This window comes from Dunckerocampus dactyliophorus, chromosome 15 (genome assembly GCF_027744805.1).
Source record: "Dunckerocampus dactyliophorus isolate RoL2022-P2 chromosome 15, RoL_Ddac_1.1, whole genome shotgun sequence".
Classification (NCBI taxonomy): Eukaryota; Metazoa; Chordata; class Actinopteri; order Syngnathiformes; family Syngnathidae; genus Dunckerocampus; species Dunckerocampus dactyliophorus.
This window is the reverse complement of record NC_072833.1, coordinates 11,611,112-11,625,212: the sequence shown is the minus strand read 5'-3', so window position 1 is coordinate 11,625,212 and position 14,101 is coordinate 11,611,112. Positions and strand designations below refer to the sequence as shown.

General features: G+C 43.0%; 4 protein-coding genes across 12 annotated transcripts; 2 read left to right on the top strand and 2 right to left on the bottom strand.

The window, feature by feature from the left end:
• The first annotated feature begins 409 nt into the window (after positions 1-409).
• LOC129194846 (RNA-binding protein 4B-like) lies at positions 410-4,982 on the top strand. 7 transcript variants are annotated; one of them, XM_054800291.1, is made up of 7 exons: positions 410-492; positions 865-1,293; positions 1,380-2,042; positions 2,275-3,405; positions 3,497-3,590; positions 3,680-3,738; positions 4,245-4,982. In XM_054800291.1, exons 2-3 carry the CDS (start codon positions 885-887, stop codon positions 2,033-2,035), a joined length of 1,065 nt encoding a protein of 354 aa, XP_054656266.1. In that variant the 5' UTR covers positions 410-492; positions 865-884; the 3' UTR covers positions 2,036-2,042; positions 2,275-3,405; positions 3,497-3,590; positions 3,680-3,738; positions 4,245-4,982. The 7 variants fall into 7 exon arrangements, with proteins under 7 accessions (XP_054656266.1, XP_054656267.1, XP_054656265.1 ...); XM_054800292.1 differs by lacking the exon at positions 3,680-3,738 and having other exon boundaries at positions 4,332-4,982; XM_054800290.1 differs by lacking the exon at positions 3,680-3,738.
• On the bottom strand, positions 3,779-6,368 carry tifa (TRAF interacting protein with forkhead associated domain). Of its 2 annotated transcripts, XM_054800300.1 has the most exons (3): positions 5,115-6,364; positions 4,878-5,013; positions 3,779-4,792 (listed from the first exon to the last, which is right to left on the bottom strand). In XM_054800300.1, the coding sequence occupies exon 3, from the start codon at positions 4,780-4,782 to the stop codon at positions 4,186-4,188; it is 597 nt and encodes a 198-aa protein (XP_054656275.1). In that variant the 5' UTR covers positions 4,783-4,792; positions 4,878-5,013; positions 5,115-6,364; the 3' UTR covers positions 3,779-4,185. The 2 variants fall into 2 exon arrangements, with proteins under 2 accessions (XP_054656275.1, XP_054656276.1); XM_054800301.1 differs by having other exon boundaries at positions 3,779-5,013; positions 5,115-6,368.
• Positions 5,578-10,869, top strand: LOC129194848 (RNA-binding protein 4.1-like). 2 transcript variants are annotated; one of them, XM_054800294.1, is made up of 4 exons: positions 5,578-5,683; positions 6,134-6,549; positions 6,621-7,299; positions 7,517-10,867. In XM_054800294.1, the coding sequence occupies exons 2-3, from the start codon at positions 6,141-6,143 to the stop codon at positions 7,271-7,273; spliced, it is 1,062 nt and encodes a 353-aa protein (XP_054656269.1). In that variant the 5' UTR covers positions 5,578-5,683; positions 6,134-6,140; the 3' UTR covers positions 7,274-7,299; positions 7,517-10,867. The 2 variants fall into 2 exon arrangements, with proteins under 2 accessions (XP_054656269.1, XP_054656268.1); XM_054800293.1 differs by having other exon boundaries at positions 6,621-10,869.
• A 197-nt stretch (positions 10,870-11,066) lies between these two features.
• Positions 11,067-13,525, bottom strand: LOC129194852 (uncharacterized). The gene is made up of 5 exons (XM_054800299.1): positions 13,470-13,525; positions 12,628-13,299; positions 12,447-12,554; positions 12,330-12,373; positions 11,067-11,298 (listed from the first exon to the last, which is right to left on the bottom strand). The coding sequence occupies exons 1-5, from the start codon at positions 13,510-13,512 to the stop codon at positions 11,185-11,187; spliced, it is 981 nt and encodes a 326-aa protein (XP_054656274.1). The 5' UTR covers positions 13,513-13,525; the 3' UTR covers positions 11,067-11,184.
• Between the last annotated feature and the right edge of the window lie 576 nt (positions 13,526-14,101).

Genomic DNA, 14,101 nt, shown 5'->3' with positions numbered 1-14,101 from the left:
GACTGAAGTTCGCACAAAGGAATTGTCACAGTTTACGTAAATAGTGCACGCTACACTTAAATATCACATCACATACAGTGCATTGACATTATGTGGCATTTACAAAAAATAGGTTCAGACTTTAAAAACAGTGTGGTTAAAACGTTGCGAAAGACGACAGGACTACAAATAAAATATCGTGTCTTTGTAAATCACCTTTAATATGATGATTTGTGGATGTAACATACCATATGCTCCATTTTAATCACTACTTTAATCGTTAACGTGCTCCGCCATGTTTCTTAAAGCGGAAATGACGTATATTTTAGTCGTCCATAATGCCTGCAAAATTAGCCAATCACGATAGGATATATTTTGAGTGACACATATATACGCCAATGAGATTTATATTCCCGATCCAATCGTCAGTGTCCGCCATTGCGTTACGTATTTCTTTCCCTTGAGTTGCGACTCGGTAGTGGTGCGGGTTGTCGAAGCTAACTGGAAATTACGGTGGGTTTTAAGCTTTATACAAATTTTCCTCGTTGAAAGTATAGCAAAGGGTAACCCATTTGACATAATAACAATAACCAATGTGAATTAATTTGCGTTGAGACCTCATGCCAGTGAAATGTAGCAGCTTGCTAACGTTAGCTTGCTTATGGCAAGCTTTTGGCAGCGCACACAACAGGAAGTGCTAACATGTTAGCCTCTTTGTTGCTAGCCATATTGCTTGCACGTGAAGTCAACTAAACTTAAAAGCACAACTTTGTTAATTTATAATATACCGAATAATGCAAAATTGGTCAATTCGCTCTTGTCTTCAGTTGACTGCACCTGGTACACTAATTTTCTGTGTTCATTCATATTCTCAACCCCATGCAGGTCGTGCCTGCAGAGCAACAATGGTGAAGATATTTATTGGGAACCTGGCTGAGGAGACTGGCAGGGATGAAATAGAGGCCCTCTTTACCCCGTATGGCACATTGACGGAATGTGCCAAATACAAAAACTATGCCTTCGTCCACATGGATGACCGCAAGGCAGCCACCAAAGCCATACGTGAGCTCCATCTTCGTAAACTTAACGGGAGGCCCATGAATGTGGAACCCAGCAGAGGGAACAGTCAGGGTCCTGTCAAGCTTCACATTGCCAATGTGGAAAGGGGCTATGAGAAAGAGCTACAAGAGCTCTTTGAAGAGTATGGCACAGTCACAGAGTGTGCCATCGTGAAGAATTTTGCTTTTGTTCACATGGCCAATTCTGACGAGGCCATGGATGCCATAAAGGGTCTAGATAACACGATGTTTCAAGGTAAGTTCGATGGCTATACTTAAGTCTTTTGAATCACAAGGTATATTTGTATATGAAGACATTATTTCCACAACCTTGTCCACTAGGTAATTACATACATGTTCAGTTGTCAAGAAGCAAGCCTGCATGGGCTCAAGCAGAGGAGGACTATCCACCACCACCACCACCGCCGCCACCTGGCAGAGGAGGCTATTATCCACCACCTCCTCCTCCTCCTCGCTTTCATCCTGAGCCTCCCTATGGAGGCCGCATGTCTGCTTACCCGCCTCCACCCCCCCCACCACCTCCTCCTAGACGACCCATGTATCCAGACCGCGGCTATGGCGAGCGAGAAGGCTATAGAGTGGTGGATTACTATGAGAAATTCAGAGCCCGCCCTTATGGTGCCCCAGGTTATGAAGAAAGGCGCTCTGGTGCCATCCCTCCACCGCCGCCTTCGGGAATGGTTAGAGAGCGTGTTGCGATGAGCTCCCATGATCCTTACGACAGGCGGCCTCCTCCCCCTCCTGCTATGCCCTATATGGCCCGCGATCGCAGCCCCATTAGACGAGCCCCACCTCCTCCTGCTCCCCCTGCTCCTGTGGCTGGCAATGGGTACTCCTACGAGCGCACCCGTTTCACTCCGCAGACAAAGCCTCAGGGGTACGCACCCCCATACCCCAGGGCCAGCTATGCACAAAGCGGTCACCCTCCTCCAATGCCGCAGCCCAACTATGGTGCCTACCAGGCCCATGGAGTTTAACACAGAGGTGAGTACAGATGAATTGAGACCTCCAAAGTGTCACTCATCACATTAGATTTGTTTGAGAATAATGACAGATGAAAAGATCATAAAGAATCCGCTCCTCCTTCGCTCAACTATAATCTAGCTAGTAAATCAGTGTTACAAGCGTAAAACTATGCTGCTGTAGCATTAAAAAGCTGCGTGAATCTTGGGTAAAACCCGTTCCTTGACATGTGTGGTATGCTCTCTCTCTCCAGGTTTAGAATATGACGAGAACGCCGTCTGCTGATGCGCATGGTGCTATACGCTCCCCCCCCCTTGTGTATGGTGGATTGCGTTGCGTTCGCCGGAGACTTACTGGAAGATACTGTATTGCGGACGGCGCCGTTCTTAAAAACAAAACAAAAAAACTGCGATTCTTTGTTGCATTCACGTATTCCTCTGAGCTGTCAATGCTTTTTCTGTTCCTCTGTTTTTCACTTTTCAAATTCAGATTGTTTGGGTTTCACTGCTTAGTCTAGTTCAGTGTGACACGCTATTATTACCTATTTAATAATGGCAGAAAAACATGATTCAAATTGGAATACATCCAGTCTTTGTAAACAGAAATATAGTTGCCATTGTTTAGATTAATTTGATTTTTTTTCCATCAAAATCACGTTTTAAAAAGACTTCAGCGAGTGTTTCTATTCAGATTGTGTGGCGCTATTTAAAAACGATTTCTTTTTCGACTTGTACGCATGTAAACTCAAAATTTTAGTTTGGATTTTTTTTCCCCCTTTTTACATTTTGTTAGTGTATTAGATTATACAGCAAAGTTATGTATGATTTTATTTAGAAGTTGCTTTTTTCCCCCTTTCATTTGAAGTTTTTTAATAAACATATGAAACACAAAACGAGAAGTTTTAACTGTCAAGTCATTGCTCAGGCCGAGGTCTTAATCACAGCGTGGAGATGCTTTTGCTATCTGTCCTCATCAGTTTGAAGCTCGACACAGGGTAGGTTGTTCAACCTGAACGTTGCGAAATGTCTTTTGTTTTCATTTTGTCAACTGAGATTTTATCCTACGCTTTTCAAATTACCTAGCTGGGCGCTAAAAGAAAATAAGCTTGCGCTTTGAGTCACTTGTTATGCTACCTAGTCATTGCGAATATGAATATACTGTATATTCTACTTAAGTAGAACAATAATTCAAGCTTTGCTCCTGGTCACGTTCATCTTTTACAGTGACTTTATGATATTTAGTAAATGTTTCGTTTGTGTCCATCATCCTAATTTGCGTGATATCTTGATGTTCTCAGTTTCTGTGCTTGTCTTAGACTCTGCAGGTGACCCCAGATCATGGAAGCTAATGTCTTTCCACATGGAGGAGACCGATCCATTTTAAAGTTTAGTGCCAACTCTGTTCTGTGCTACCTTATGTAATGTTCAGTGGCGTTGGTTTAGTGTTTTTAAATTATTTTTTCGTTTTTGCCACAGGGTTGTCTTTGTTGCTGGGATTCAATTCAGAGTTGGACGTTTTTGGGCACCTTGCACTGAAGGAAGCCTGGAGACCCGATGACCTCAAATTAAGGTTCTGGAGGAGGAATAATGTTTTTGTGCATTCAGTGACGTTCACACTGCACCATTCAAGTTGATATGCATAGCGTATGTGTTTTATAGAAAATTACCTCTACAGTGTGAAATACCATCTTTGATATGAGGATGACACGTCAAACAAGGTTATTTTTAATGCTTTTTTTTTTATTTGACAATGCACCTTTTTGATTTTTTTCAAATTTCAGACTGACAAGATGTTTAAAAAAAAAAATATATATATATATATATATATATATATATATATATATATATAACAATGCCGGCCTTTGTCACTCTTGTGTGAATATAAAGATACACAGTTTAGCGATGCTGAGTCTCATTTGAATGAAGAGCTGCTTTAAAATATGTGCTGATCTGTGGCTAGTACTTGCAAAGCACTAACAAAGTGTAGGTTAAACAGCTTTCAAACAAACTTCACAGTATACAGTATGTATAAGTACAGGATACACTACATAAAGATCACAGCTTTACAATATGAGTTCATAATTAACAGGACTTGTACAAGAAGCCCAGTAAACCAACAGGATGTCATCAAGATCAGAAAGTGGCTAAATGAAAGGAAAACTAAGTCACAGAGAGGGTAGAGTGTTGAGTGAATGACACATGAGAGTCTCATCTGTCTCCAAAGGGTCTTGGATTTCTGGTTTGGGTATCAGCTGGGATCCTGTGTCCATGACTGGCACGGTGCTGGGCTGACATGCGCATGTCTCCCTAGATGGAGGCGCTGGCAGGACGTCCAACTCCACCTCAAAGCTCCCTTTGGCCTCGCCGGCCTCCCTGACGATCAGTATCTCGTACTGCCCGAACCGGACCAGGGCCTTATTCGGGAGATCCACCCTCTCCAAGAAGTCCAGGGCTAAGCTGTTAACGTACACCTTTGCCACCTGAGACAAGTTCTGAAGGGTGAACAGCATGTCTTGACTCTGAGGTGTGCGGTAAGCATGGAGGGCCAGCTGCTTGCGGGACACCCTGCGGTCGACCAGAGAAAAGTTGCAAACCTGGGTATCCCGTCCTAAACGGAGAGGCTCATCTGCACAGTGTTTACTTCTGTTGCCCAGATGGAGCAAACTGTAAAAACCTTTAGTGTTCTGCTGGGGGTGGTAGAACTTGATGTGGAGGCAAGTCAAAAGATCCTCTTCTGTCTCCATTGTCTCAGAAACACTCATTTTGAATAAACTGGACAAAAATATTGACACAAGGTGTTAGTTTAGGCTTACTGTAAAAGGTGAATATTCATTTCTCCTCATTGTGTTGCTCTTACCTTGTTTTGGCTCCTCAAATGTAAAGATGACCGAAGATGAATGAAGAACTGCAACTTGCTTTTGTCCTGTCTGTACTAGTGACATTAAAGCTGAATTCTGCTGCAGCTTCTGTTGCGCCTCCCTTCTTTCGTCACCCTGTTGAGACAGGAAATGGGAGAGTGGGGGCTAAGTGTTGCGTTTAAGGGCAATTTGAAAAAAAATTGGCGAAAAACTACTGACTTAAGAAATTTTCTTACCTTATTCAGCATTTCTGTAACATATTATTTCCGTGGTAAACGCTGGACTAACAATACCCAATACGTTAAGTTCGTTCTTTTGCTTTATCGTGCCTCTGAATCCAGCAGTATAGAACCGAAAGTCCCCGATGACGCATGTATAAAAAGAAGGCCATTTGGTTAGTTTCGGGCGTGACATGTTACAAATTAAAACCCCGTTTTGTTTTCCTTATGTGTCTTTTTTTACACCAAAGAAAGTGACAGAATGAAGCGAAACTTGTTGGTATAATACTTAAATTACAATGTTGACTTGACTACAAATGTTGCAAGTTGTACAGTGGTCCAGCTTTTGTTCTATATTCACGTTAATCCTTGTGTTTTTGTTAATGCTGAATTGTCATGCGTACCATCTATGTTACTGCTGCTTGATATTTCCAATAAAGTTAAATAATAAATAAATAAATCCCACCAATAGCAGTTACGTCATCACTCTGACCAATAGGGGGCAGTGAGAAGTCAAGAAGAACCGGAAGCAGTGCTAAAAGCAATCGCAGGCTGCCGGTACAACGTTTGGTTCCTCTTGATAAAAGGTGAGTAATGTAAAAAAAAAATCCAGTGGTTTAAATATATACTATAATGTGTTAACATGTTTAGTTTAATCAGTGGGGGATTGTATCTTACCGTGTGTATACCCTTTAAGTCATACCATGCTTTGTGTAAAATAAAACATGGCGCCACAACTAAGCTAACCAAAGCTAATTGCTAATATAATAGATTTGACAAAACCCGACTTTCAACTGAAAACGCATCGTTGGTTTACACCCGAATACACCATAATGTCAATAGTGTACACTTTGCATGACGCATTCACCCTTTATTAAGTGAATTATTTGCGCGGTGTTGAATGTGTCCGCCATTTTGCGGAGACAAAGGGGCCATTTACTCCCACTCGCAGAATGATCGACGTTCTCATAAGGTGTTCCTGAGATGCCCGCGCACGTACAACATATAGCACCGTCCTCTACTTTTCCTTGAAACAGATCGAGGATGGTGAAGATTTTTGTCGGCAACTTGCCCCAGGAAGCAACCGAGGATGAAATCAAGGCCCTCTTCACCGAGTATGGCACAGTCACGGAATGTGCCATCATCAAAAACTTCGCCTTCGTCCACATGGATGACCGCAGGGCCGCGGTGAAAGCTATCAAGAACCTGCACTTCCATAAGCTCCACGGCTCAGCCATCAATGTGGAGGCCAGCCACGGGAAGAACTACGGGGCGGTTAAGCTGCATGTGGCCAATGTAGAGCGGGGCACTGACGACGACCTGCGTGCCCTATTTGAAGAGTACGGGAGGGTCACGGAATGTGCCGTAATCAAAAATTTTGCTTTTGTGCACATGGCCAACTCTGACGAAGCCATGGATGCCATTCAGGGGATTGACAACACTGAGTTTCATGGTAAGTATGATACACAGGGTGTCTTTCTCAGTAGTCATGCCTTTTTAACCCTCTGTTCCTCTTGCATCCAGGCAAACGCATCCATGTGCAGATTTCCAAAACCAGGCCCAGAGGTGACCAGCAAGAGGACTATCCTCCTCCCCCCCCAGATGGTGGTGGCTTTTGGCCCCCCCCACACTACCCAGGAGACAGGCCTGAGCCTCCCCCACCAGGCTACATGAGAGGTCGCCCCCACATGCCCCCAGGTTACCCTGCCCCACCTCTGCCGCCACCGCCTCCCAGGCGAGCCGCCTACCCCGAGCGCCCCTATGAGGACGAGCGGGGCAGTTACGGCGTGGTAGATTACTACGAAAAGTACAGAGCCCGTCCGTATGGCTACGAAGCTCAACGCCCGGGCGGTCCGCCTCCGCCGCCGCCACCACCACCGCCGCCTCCTCCCAGCGTTGCGCGAGATCGTCTCATGAACCCGCCGCTCGACCCGTATGAGCGTCGGCCTCCGCCTCCTCCCCCTCCTCCGTCGGCGTATTATGCCCGAGACCGCAGCCCCCACCGAAGACCGCCTAATGGGGCCATTCCTCCCGCCGGTAATGGCTACTCCTACGAGCGCTCCCGTATCCCTCCTGTTTCCCGGGTCCCACCGTACGGAGTTCCTCGGCCCAGGGACCCCTACGCAGAGCGACTGCCGCCTCCGCCACCGCCGCCGCCTGCACGCTACGCTTATTAAGCGAGGCAGCGCCGTTTGAAGTTGAGGTGAGAATAGTAGAAAATGTCAATGTCCTCCGTTCCCGCACAATCTGAATCTCACGTGAAAGGCGTGCGCACCAGTCGTTGACTGAGTGGCTCTTGTCCGCGGCGAAGCGACACCCGCACGACACCCTTCGAGAGCACAGCAGCTCTAATGGAGCGATACGTGGTGTTGTGCCAACAGCTGCAGACGCTTCACTCATGTCATTTGCTCTTTTTTCAGGATCGTCGCTCGCCTACGTTGCCACTCGCCATCATTGGATGTTTGTGACGCTATCCACTTCCTGTCTGCGGCGCAGCGCGTTAATGTTCCCCTGCAAATCTCTCAGGAGGAACTGAAATGGCGACGTCCACGTCTTTTTGTTTTCTTGTTTCTTTTAATAATTTTGGTCCAGTTTTTACAGACCTCTACCTTTCTCCCTTTTTGATTGTCATTGTGATGTAGGACTTTTAAAGCGTTAACTCTTTTCACTACGTTATAATTTGTGACGTTAGATAGCAGCCGGTCTTAGCCAAACTGTCACTGTATATATCTAAACATGTTGATGTTTAAAATAGTGCTGCACGTTTTATTCCAGCTTGTCGAGCGCTCTCATCGAACGAGCTGTGAAGATTTAACACTTAAACGTTTGACCGACTGAGGACACATAGCGCTCGCTTGTCTGTCCACCTTGTCTTCAAATGCTATTTGTGTAGTCTTGTGTAGTCCAAATAAACCCAACAGGGGGAAAAAACACCAGCAAGTGTGGCCCCTTTTTAAAAAAACAAAAAAACAAGAGTTTTCTTTCTCCGAGCCGCGTTAAAAGTGACGCACAAAACTTACTGAGAATTAAAATCCCCCTTCAGGCTTTGTCAAAAATGTCTGAGGCTCGCCCCACTTAGTTAACATGTACGTAGCTGCTAACATTCATGCAGAGGCTTAGTCCTGCAGTCGGGGCAGGGGGTGGCATCCAGAGGCTGAAGACCCTCAGAAGCAACAGGTAAGTCAAAGGTGTCCACAGCTGCTGTCAGGTAAAACTATTTGTTGTTTTGACTAGGTACCTTCAGTGATTGGAGAAACATGACAAATTATGTAGACATTTATCTTCCTCTTGACCAAAACTAATGTTCAAGTGAAATGAAATGAAATGGCTCCCTTTAAAAAAAAATAAAAAATACTTGGGATTGGGTGCTGATTGTCTGAAGAAATGTTGCATTAACAACCTTGTATTCTTACCAGCATGAATAAAGATTAAAAAAAAAAAAGACTCAAAGTTTTATTACATGTAGAATTGTCAGTTTTTCATGTTTTTCCCCACTCCATACCAAAACATTTTATTTCAGCCTTGTGCTAATGAAATTAATGTACTACCAAATAAAAAAAAAAACCAACAAAAATATTATTGGCGTAGTGTTTCAGTCTGGCTAAATACCGGCAGAGGGAGCTGTCGCACTTGAAATGTAGCAAAGGTTAAAGTTCTTTACACTAAGCACCACTTCAATGTTTGTAGCGTTTTTGCTTCCTGAGCTTTCTCAGTTATGTGGTTGGTATGTATAGCGAATTGATTTGCTTATGGCGTACTAGGTGATTTCAGCAAGGAACGTATTTCAATTTCATGTCAGTAACTGGTTAATCTATTAGTACATATTTCACATGTATGTTGACGTGTATATTTAAAAAAGGTCCAGTGCCATATTTTACAAATCAGTGGGCTTTAGTCTTCAACGTGCTTTGTTTGTTGCCGATTTTTGTGGTCTGCATGGACCACGGTCTCTGGCACAGACCAGCTGGTCATTACCACTAGGGGCGCTAAAGACACTGGTCCTTGTGGTTTATGAAGCTGTTTTAAAATTTTCTCCCTTTTCTGGACCTTTTTGGCAGCACTGTCAGCTGGGTAATGTCAGAGATCCTAATCTTTTTTTCTCTAAAATACACTATTGTCATTGATTATGCAGGTCCGTGGGGTATGGACCAGCTGGTCTCTGGCACAGACCAGTGGTCGCTACCACTAGGGGCCCTATGGTCCCTGTGTTCTGTAAAGCATGACGCTATTGAAATAACGAGGAGGTGGTTGCTCAACAAGGTCTTTATTTTAAAGAAATGGCTAATGTCGGCCGTAACTACGCCAGAAAGCACAACAGTGGCTTTCCTCAAAAGACGCCAACACCCCACCTCTGGTGCGAAACTCGTCAAAACAGACGACACAAAAAAAATCACAGTTATAACCGGGTCACCACAATATTTTCTCTCTTGGCAGCACTGTTAGCACTGGATTTAAAGAGTTTATATAGTCCTTTTTTTTCCAAAATACACCATATAATTGCCACACTGGTACCAAAGCTGGTTCAATGACCATGGTGTTACTATCCTTGATTGGCCAGCAAACTTGCCTGACCGGAAACTCAGGGAGAATCTACGGGTTCGTCAAAAGGAAGATGAGCAATACCAGATAAAGCAGATCGCTATCAAAGCCATCTGGGCTTCCATGACACCTGATCATTGCCACATCAAATAAAAGGGGATATTTTAAACATTTCTGTTTATATAATTTTTTAGTTGATCATATGCAATATTGTAATATTCTGAATCTTAGGTTTTCATTATCTGTAAGCTATTATTAAATTTGCAAAAAATAAAAGCTTGAAGTCAGTGGTGTGCAGTCACAGCCAGCGAAGACTTCTCTACTGGCCTAACCATGACCAGAAGCACTGACCAACATTTATTGCATTTGTTTCAAGAAATCATATAAATTTATTCCAGTCTATTATCTTTATTTAGTAGTGTGTTTCTTGTCTGCACTGCTTCCAGTAGCGTATGTGTATGATGGATGTTTTTGTCCAATTAGATTTCAGCTTCTATATGTGTTGCCATATCAATGGAATCTCACCGGGGCCTTCAGAGTCAGGAGGGCTGGTCCATGTCACATACATACTATTAGCAGTGGGGCTGGGTATTTAAAAACAATTTTTTTTTAGCCAATCAGACTTCAGATTTGCTTCTCGAGGGGGCCACACAGTGACATCTGCACTTTTCTGTCCTCTGATTGGTTGATCAGAGCAAAACTGTTTAACAAGACAAATTACCCACACAATGGTTGACTCAATAGAAGGAAATTGACATCAATGGGGGATTGAATCTGTGGTGAGTAGATGTATTTTACTTAACAGGCTTTATATTTTGGTCATGTTACTAGATACATACTGATTGTGAACTGCTTCAGATGATGTTTTAGTGTAGATGTTTGGAGTTGTCTGAACCTTTATTCAGCTAGCCGTCTGATGAAAAAAAATTCTGGCTAGCCCACTGAAGACCCGTGTACCAAATGCACTGCCTGCCACTGCTTGAAATATTTCACTCTGTATAACAAATCTGTAATATACGTTCCAGTTTCTGAAATTTCTGAATATAATTTTTTCATGATATTCACATTTTTTCAGATCTACCTGCAGTTCAAGATGTGTTCGCTCTTGTTTGATGATGTCACTGATACGATGTTCGATTACATCCCGACGTCAGACAGCGTATTATTTTATTTTAGATTTTTGCTTGTTGAGTTGCTTGTTTTTTGGCCAACATGGACAAAAATACGTCATAATTACGTACACAGGAATGGGACAGCATGCAGATAAAAGCAGTCAAATACATTATGTGAACATGTTTACTAGTGCAGCAAATGCAGTATTAATGAATTGCATGAATAATGTCAGTGAATCTTTAAACATGGATTAAAATGAAACTGGACTGGCTGTGAAGATTCCCTGAGGGCAACAAGACAAGGAATCTTTTTCACACTGATAGTGTGTCTTGGTAGTGCACAAGCAGCACATTGTCCCGTACGACTTGAGGCTGGGAATTTATTGTACAATGTCACACAAACAAAATTCACACTAATGTCATACAACACGAGCCTTCTACTGCTTGATACTTGAGTACACACACTCAGCGGAGACGTCCCTCTGTCTGGTCAACCTTCTGACCTTCTGATCGCTCAAATCGGTGTAATGGAGATCTGTGTCTTCATCACCCTGGCAACAATCGGTATTTATCATAGGGACGGAAAATTTGGATAGAATTCTAATCTCCTGCATGTACCAGACAAATACTGTACAACAGGCATGACCAAAGTTCGGCCCGTGGGCCTTTTGCGGCATACAGCTAGTTTTTTATTGACCTGTGGCATATTTTCTAAAGTAAAAAACAATGTTACTAAGGAGGATTATGGCCACACTGAAAATATAAGTAATGTTAATAATATATGTAATACGTCTGTGTAGGCTCTCAGTCGTACAGGAGTTGTCCATCGAGGAAAAGGCTTCTTGAGACGTCATCTGTACTTCTGTGAAGAAGGTGTCGACACCTTCTTCACAGAAGTACAGATGACGTCTCAAGAAGCCTTTTCCTCAATATATGTAATATATAGATAAAGGAAAAAAGTATGAGCCTTGTTTTATAATTGCCTTTCATTGACCCCAAAATTCACATGAATTTATTATAACTGTCGACTGAAAGACATAATCATGAGTAAATCCATCATCTACTATTATATATGCCCTAACAATGAACGAAAATTACGGACGAAGAAGTTACTGGTCGAGTATTTATAATTGTGAATGAAACAACTTAAAAAAAAAAATTATACACGGAACTTTGATTTTAAAAACTTTAAAACAATTGCAGTAATTGGAAATTAATTATTAATTATGACCAAAATAATTACTTTTAATTGTAGATTCAAAGATCATATTTGACTGTAAAAGTAACAACAAATAAATAAATTAGAAACATTTATTGGCTTCTATTTTAGTTTTGAACTGTATGTAGTTTTGTCTTTAACTATAGTTAACTGCTTGGTATATTGTGACCTACATCAGGCTGGTTTTAGTGTGTTTAATAAACAAACAGTAGCTTTTCATTTTTCTGCATGTGGCCCATGGTGGGAAAAGTTTGGACACCCCTGCTGTACAACCACATTAATAAAGTTCATTAAGATAATACATTTCAAACAAGACAAAATAAATAATGAAAGTTAACCACACTCTGAGACGCAAGAACATACCTGTTCCTTTGGAGCCAAGGCAGGCGGTGATGCTTGTTGTGGGTCTTGTTAGGGCAAAAAAAGTACTTTGATATTTTCAACATGAACATATTTAGTAAATGACGCACAGTGCATTACCTGCCTGACCCAAGGTCTGTGTCTTGTTCATGCTGCAGGCCAAGATGACAATCAGCAAGATTGAGGAGGCCAAAGCTCCACTCAAGATGTGCACCAGCACTGTGTCACCTGCAGATCCAAGCATCACAAAGCGTCATTTGCAGGTAAAGCACTCAGCATCAACATGAATCCTGCCCCTCACATTCAAAGGCCAGCGTGGTGCCGTTTCCAAATAGGATGTGTCCACATGTTGCCACAGCGCAGTAGTACGTCCCCACGTCTGAGTCATTCAGTCCGCTCATCGGCAGCTCGTAGACGCAGCTCCCATTCATCCTACTCCCTCTGGATGTGTAAACTATCCCTGGGCTGGAACCCAGGTCACCCCGGAGCCAGTAAACTTGGTGTTCCTCGTCACAGGATGACTCGGTATGGACGGTGCAACTTAGAGTCACAGAACCTCTAAGCCGGATGCTCTTGGATGCTGACTGATTCACTGATGCTGGGATGGCCCAAGTGGACGATCTCACCTCCATGAGAATGACCTCATGGAATTCAGAGACAGACAAACTGTGAATTATGCAGTAATAGGTTGCTGAGTCTGACGCTTGCACATCTAAGATGTTCAAACAGTTCCTGTCGGGGAGAGAAGTCAGGTTGAAGCGGGGGTGCTGCTTTACTTCACCATAAAGTTTGCTCTCTTGACCATTGATGTATGAGCTGGCCAGCAGTTTCGGTTTCTTCCCAGGCGCTTGCTTGTACCAGTAGGAAATGCCGAAAATGTATTCCTTGTGGAAGCACTCCAAAGTCACATTTTGGCCCGCTTGAACTGGCAGATGGCGCACGTCTGATGACGACCTCTGGCCATCCGTATGAGCTAGTAAAGAGAAGAGACCAAGAAGTTCTGGTTCATTATCCTGAGTAAGGACACAAATCAAAAACTTTACAGCAAAGAAACTTAATTAGCAAACCATCACAGGAATCTCCTTGGCGGAGGTAATGGAGCTCAAAGCGATAAAGGGAGTTGGGGGTGGGGGGAGTGCTCACCGAAGGTCAACAAGAGGAGACATGTGAGCACACGAGACATCATTTTGTTGTCTTCATCTTCCTAATGGAGAGTCTTTGTGAGGTCTCAACTGTTGTCACTGATTGGCCAATCAGAAGTCACTTCAGTGTGTGTGTGTGCATGTGTGTGTTTGAGTGTGTTTCCACCAATGGAAACTTACTGTGTGTCTCAGCAGTTTAGACCTACTGCACTGTGTGGTGGGAACATATATGAATTACTTTTTATAGCTTTTTGTATAGGTTTAATTCTAGTATCTGAACACATCCTGCATTTCATTCAACTTGATATATATAAATACAGTATATATATATATATATACACGATCTGTACCGTAAACACGATCCGTTCTGCACATGTGCAAAACGCATGTACATCCATTTGACCTATTTTCCGGCAGTCAAGTGTCAGGCAACCTGATTTGTACTTGGAATGTGCAATATGCGTTATTCCCTCACACCCAAAAAACGTTTAGATTCACAAAATGAAAACATAACTGTAACACAGTAACACAGAAAACCTTCCATCCATGAAGTCTGTCAGTTTCTTGATCATTTGACCATCAACCTTTGGTGCAGCAGCAACCAAAGCCTCCCAGACACTGTCCACAGAGGTG

Coding starts and splice junctions, on each gene's coding strand:
- LOC129194846 (XM_054800287.1), top strand. CDS start 885: ATGGTGAAGATATTTATTGGGAACCTGGCTGAGGAGACTGGCAGGGAT. Junction 1,294..1,379: donor AGATAACACGATGTTTCAAG/GTAAGTTCGATG, acceptor CTTGTCCACTAG/GTAATTACATACATGTTCAG.
- tifa (XM_054800301.1), bottom strand. CDS start 4,782: ATGAGTGTTTCTGAGACAATGGAGACAGAAGAGGATCTTTTGACTTGC.
- LOC129194848 (XM_054800293.1), top strand. CDS start 6,141: ATGGTGAAGATTTTTGTCGGCAACTTGCCCCAGGAAGCAACCGAGGAT. Junction 6,550..6,620: donor TGACAACACTGAGTTTCATG/GTAAGTATGATA, acceptor TCTTGCATCCAG/GCAAACGCATCCATGTGCAG.
- LOC129194852 (XM_054800299.1), bottom strand. CDS start 13,512: ATGATGTCTCGTGTGCTCACATGTCTCCTCTTGTTGACCTTCG. Junction 12,374..12,446: donor ACAGACCTTGGGTCAGGCAG/GTAATGCACTGT, acceptor TGCCCTAACAAG/ACCCACAACAAGCATCACCG. Junction 11,299..12,329: donor CCTTGGCTCCAAAGGAACAG/GTATGTTCTTGC, acceptor GATTGTTGCCAG/GGTGATGAAGACACAGATCT.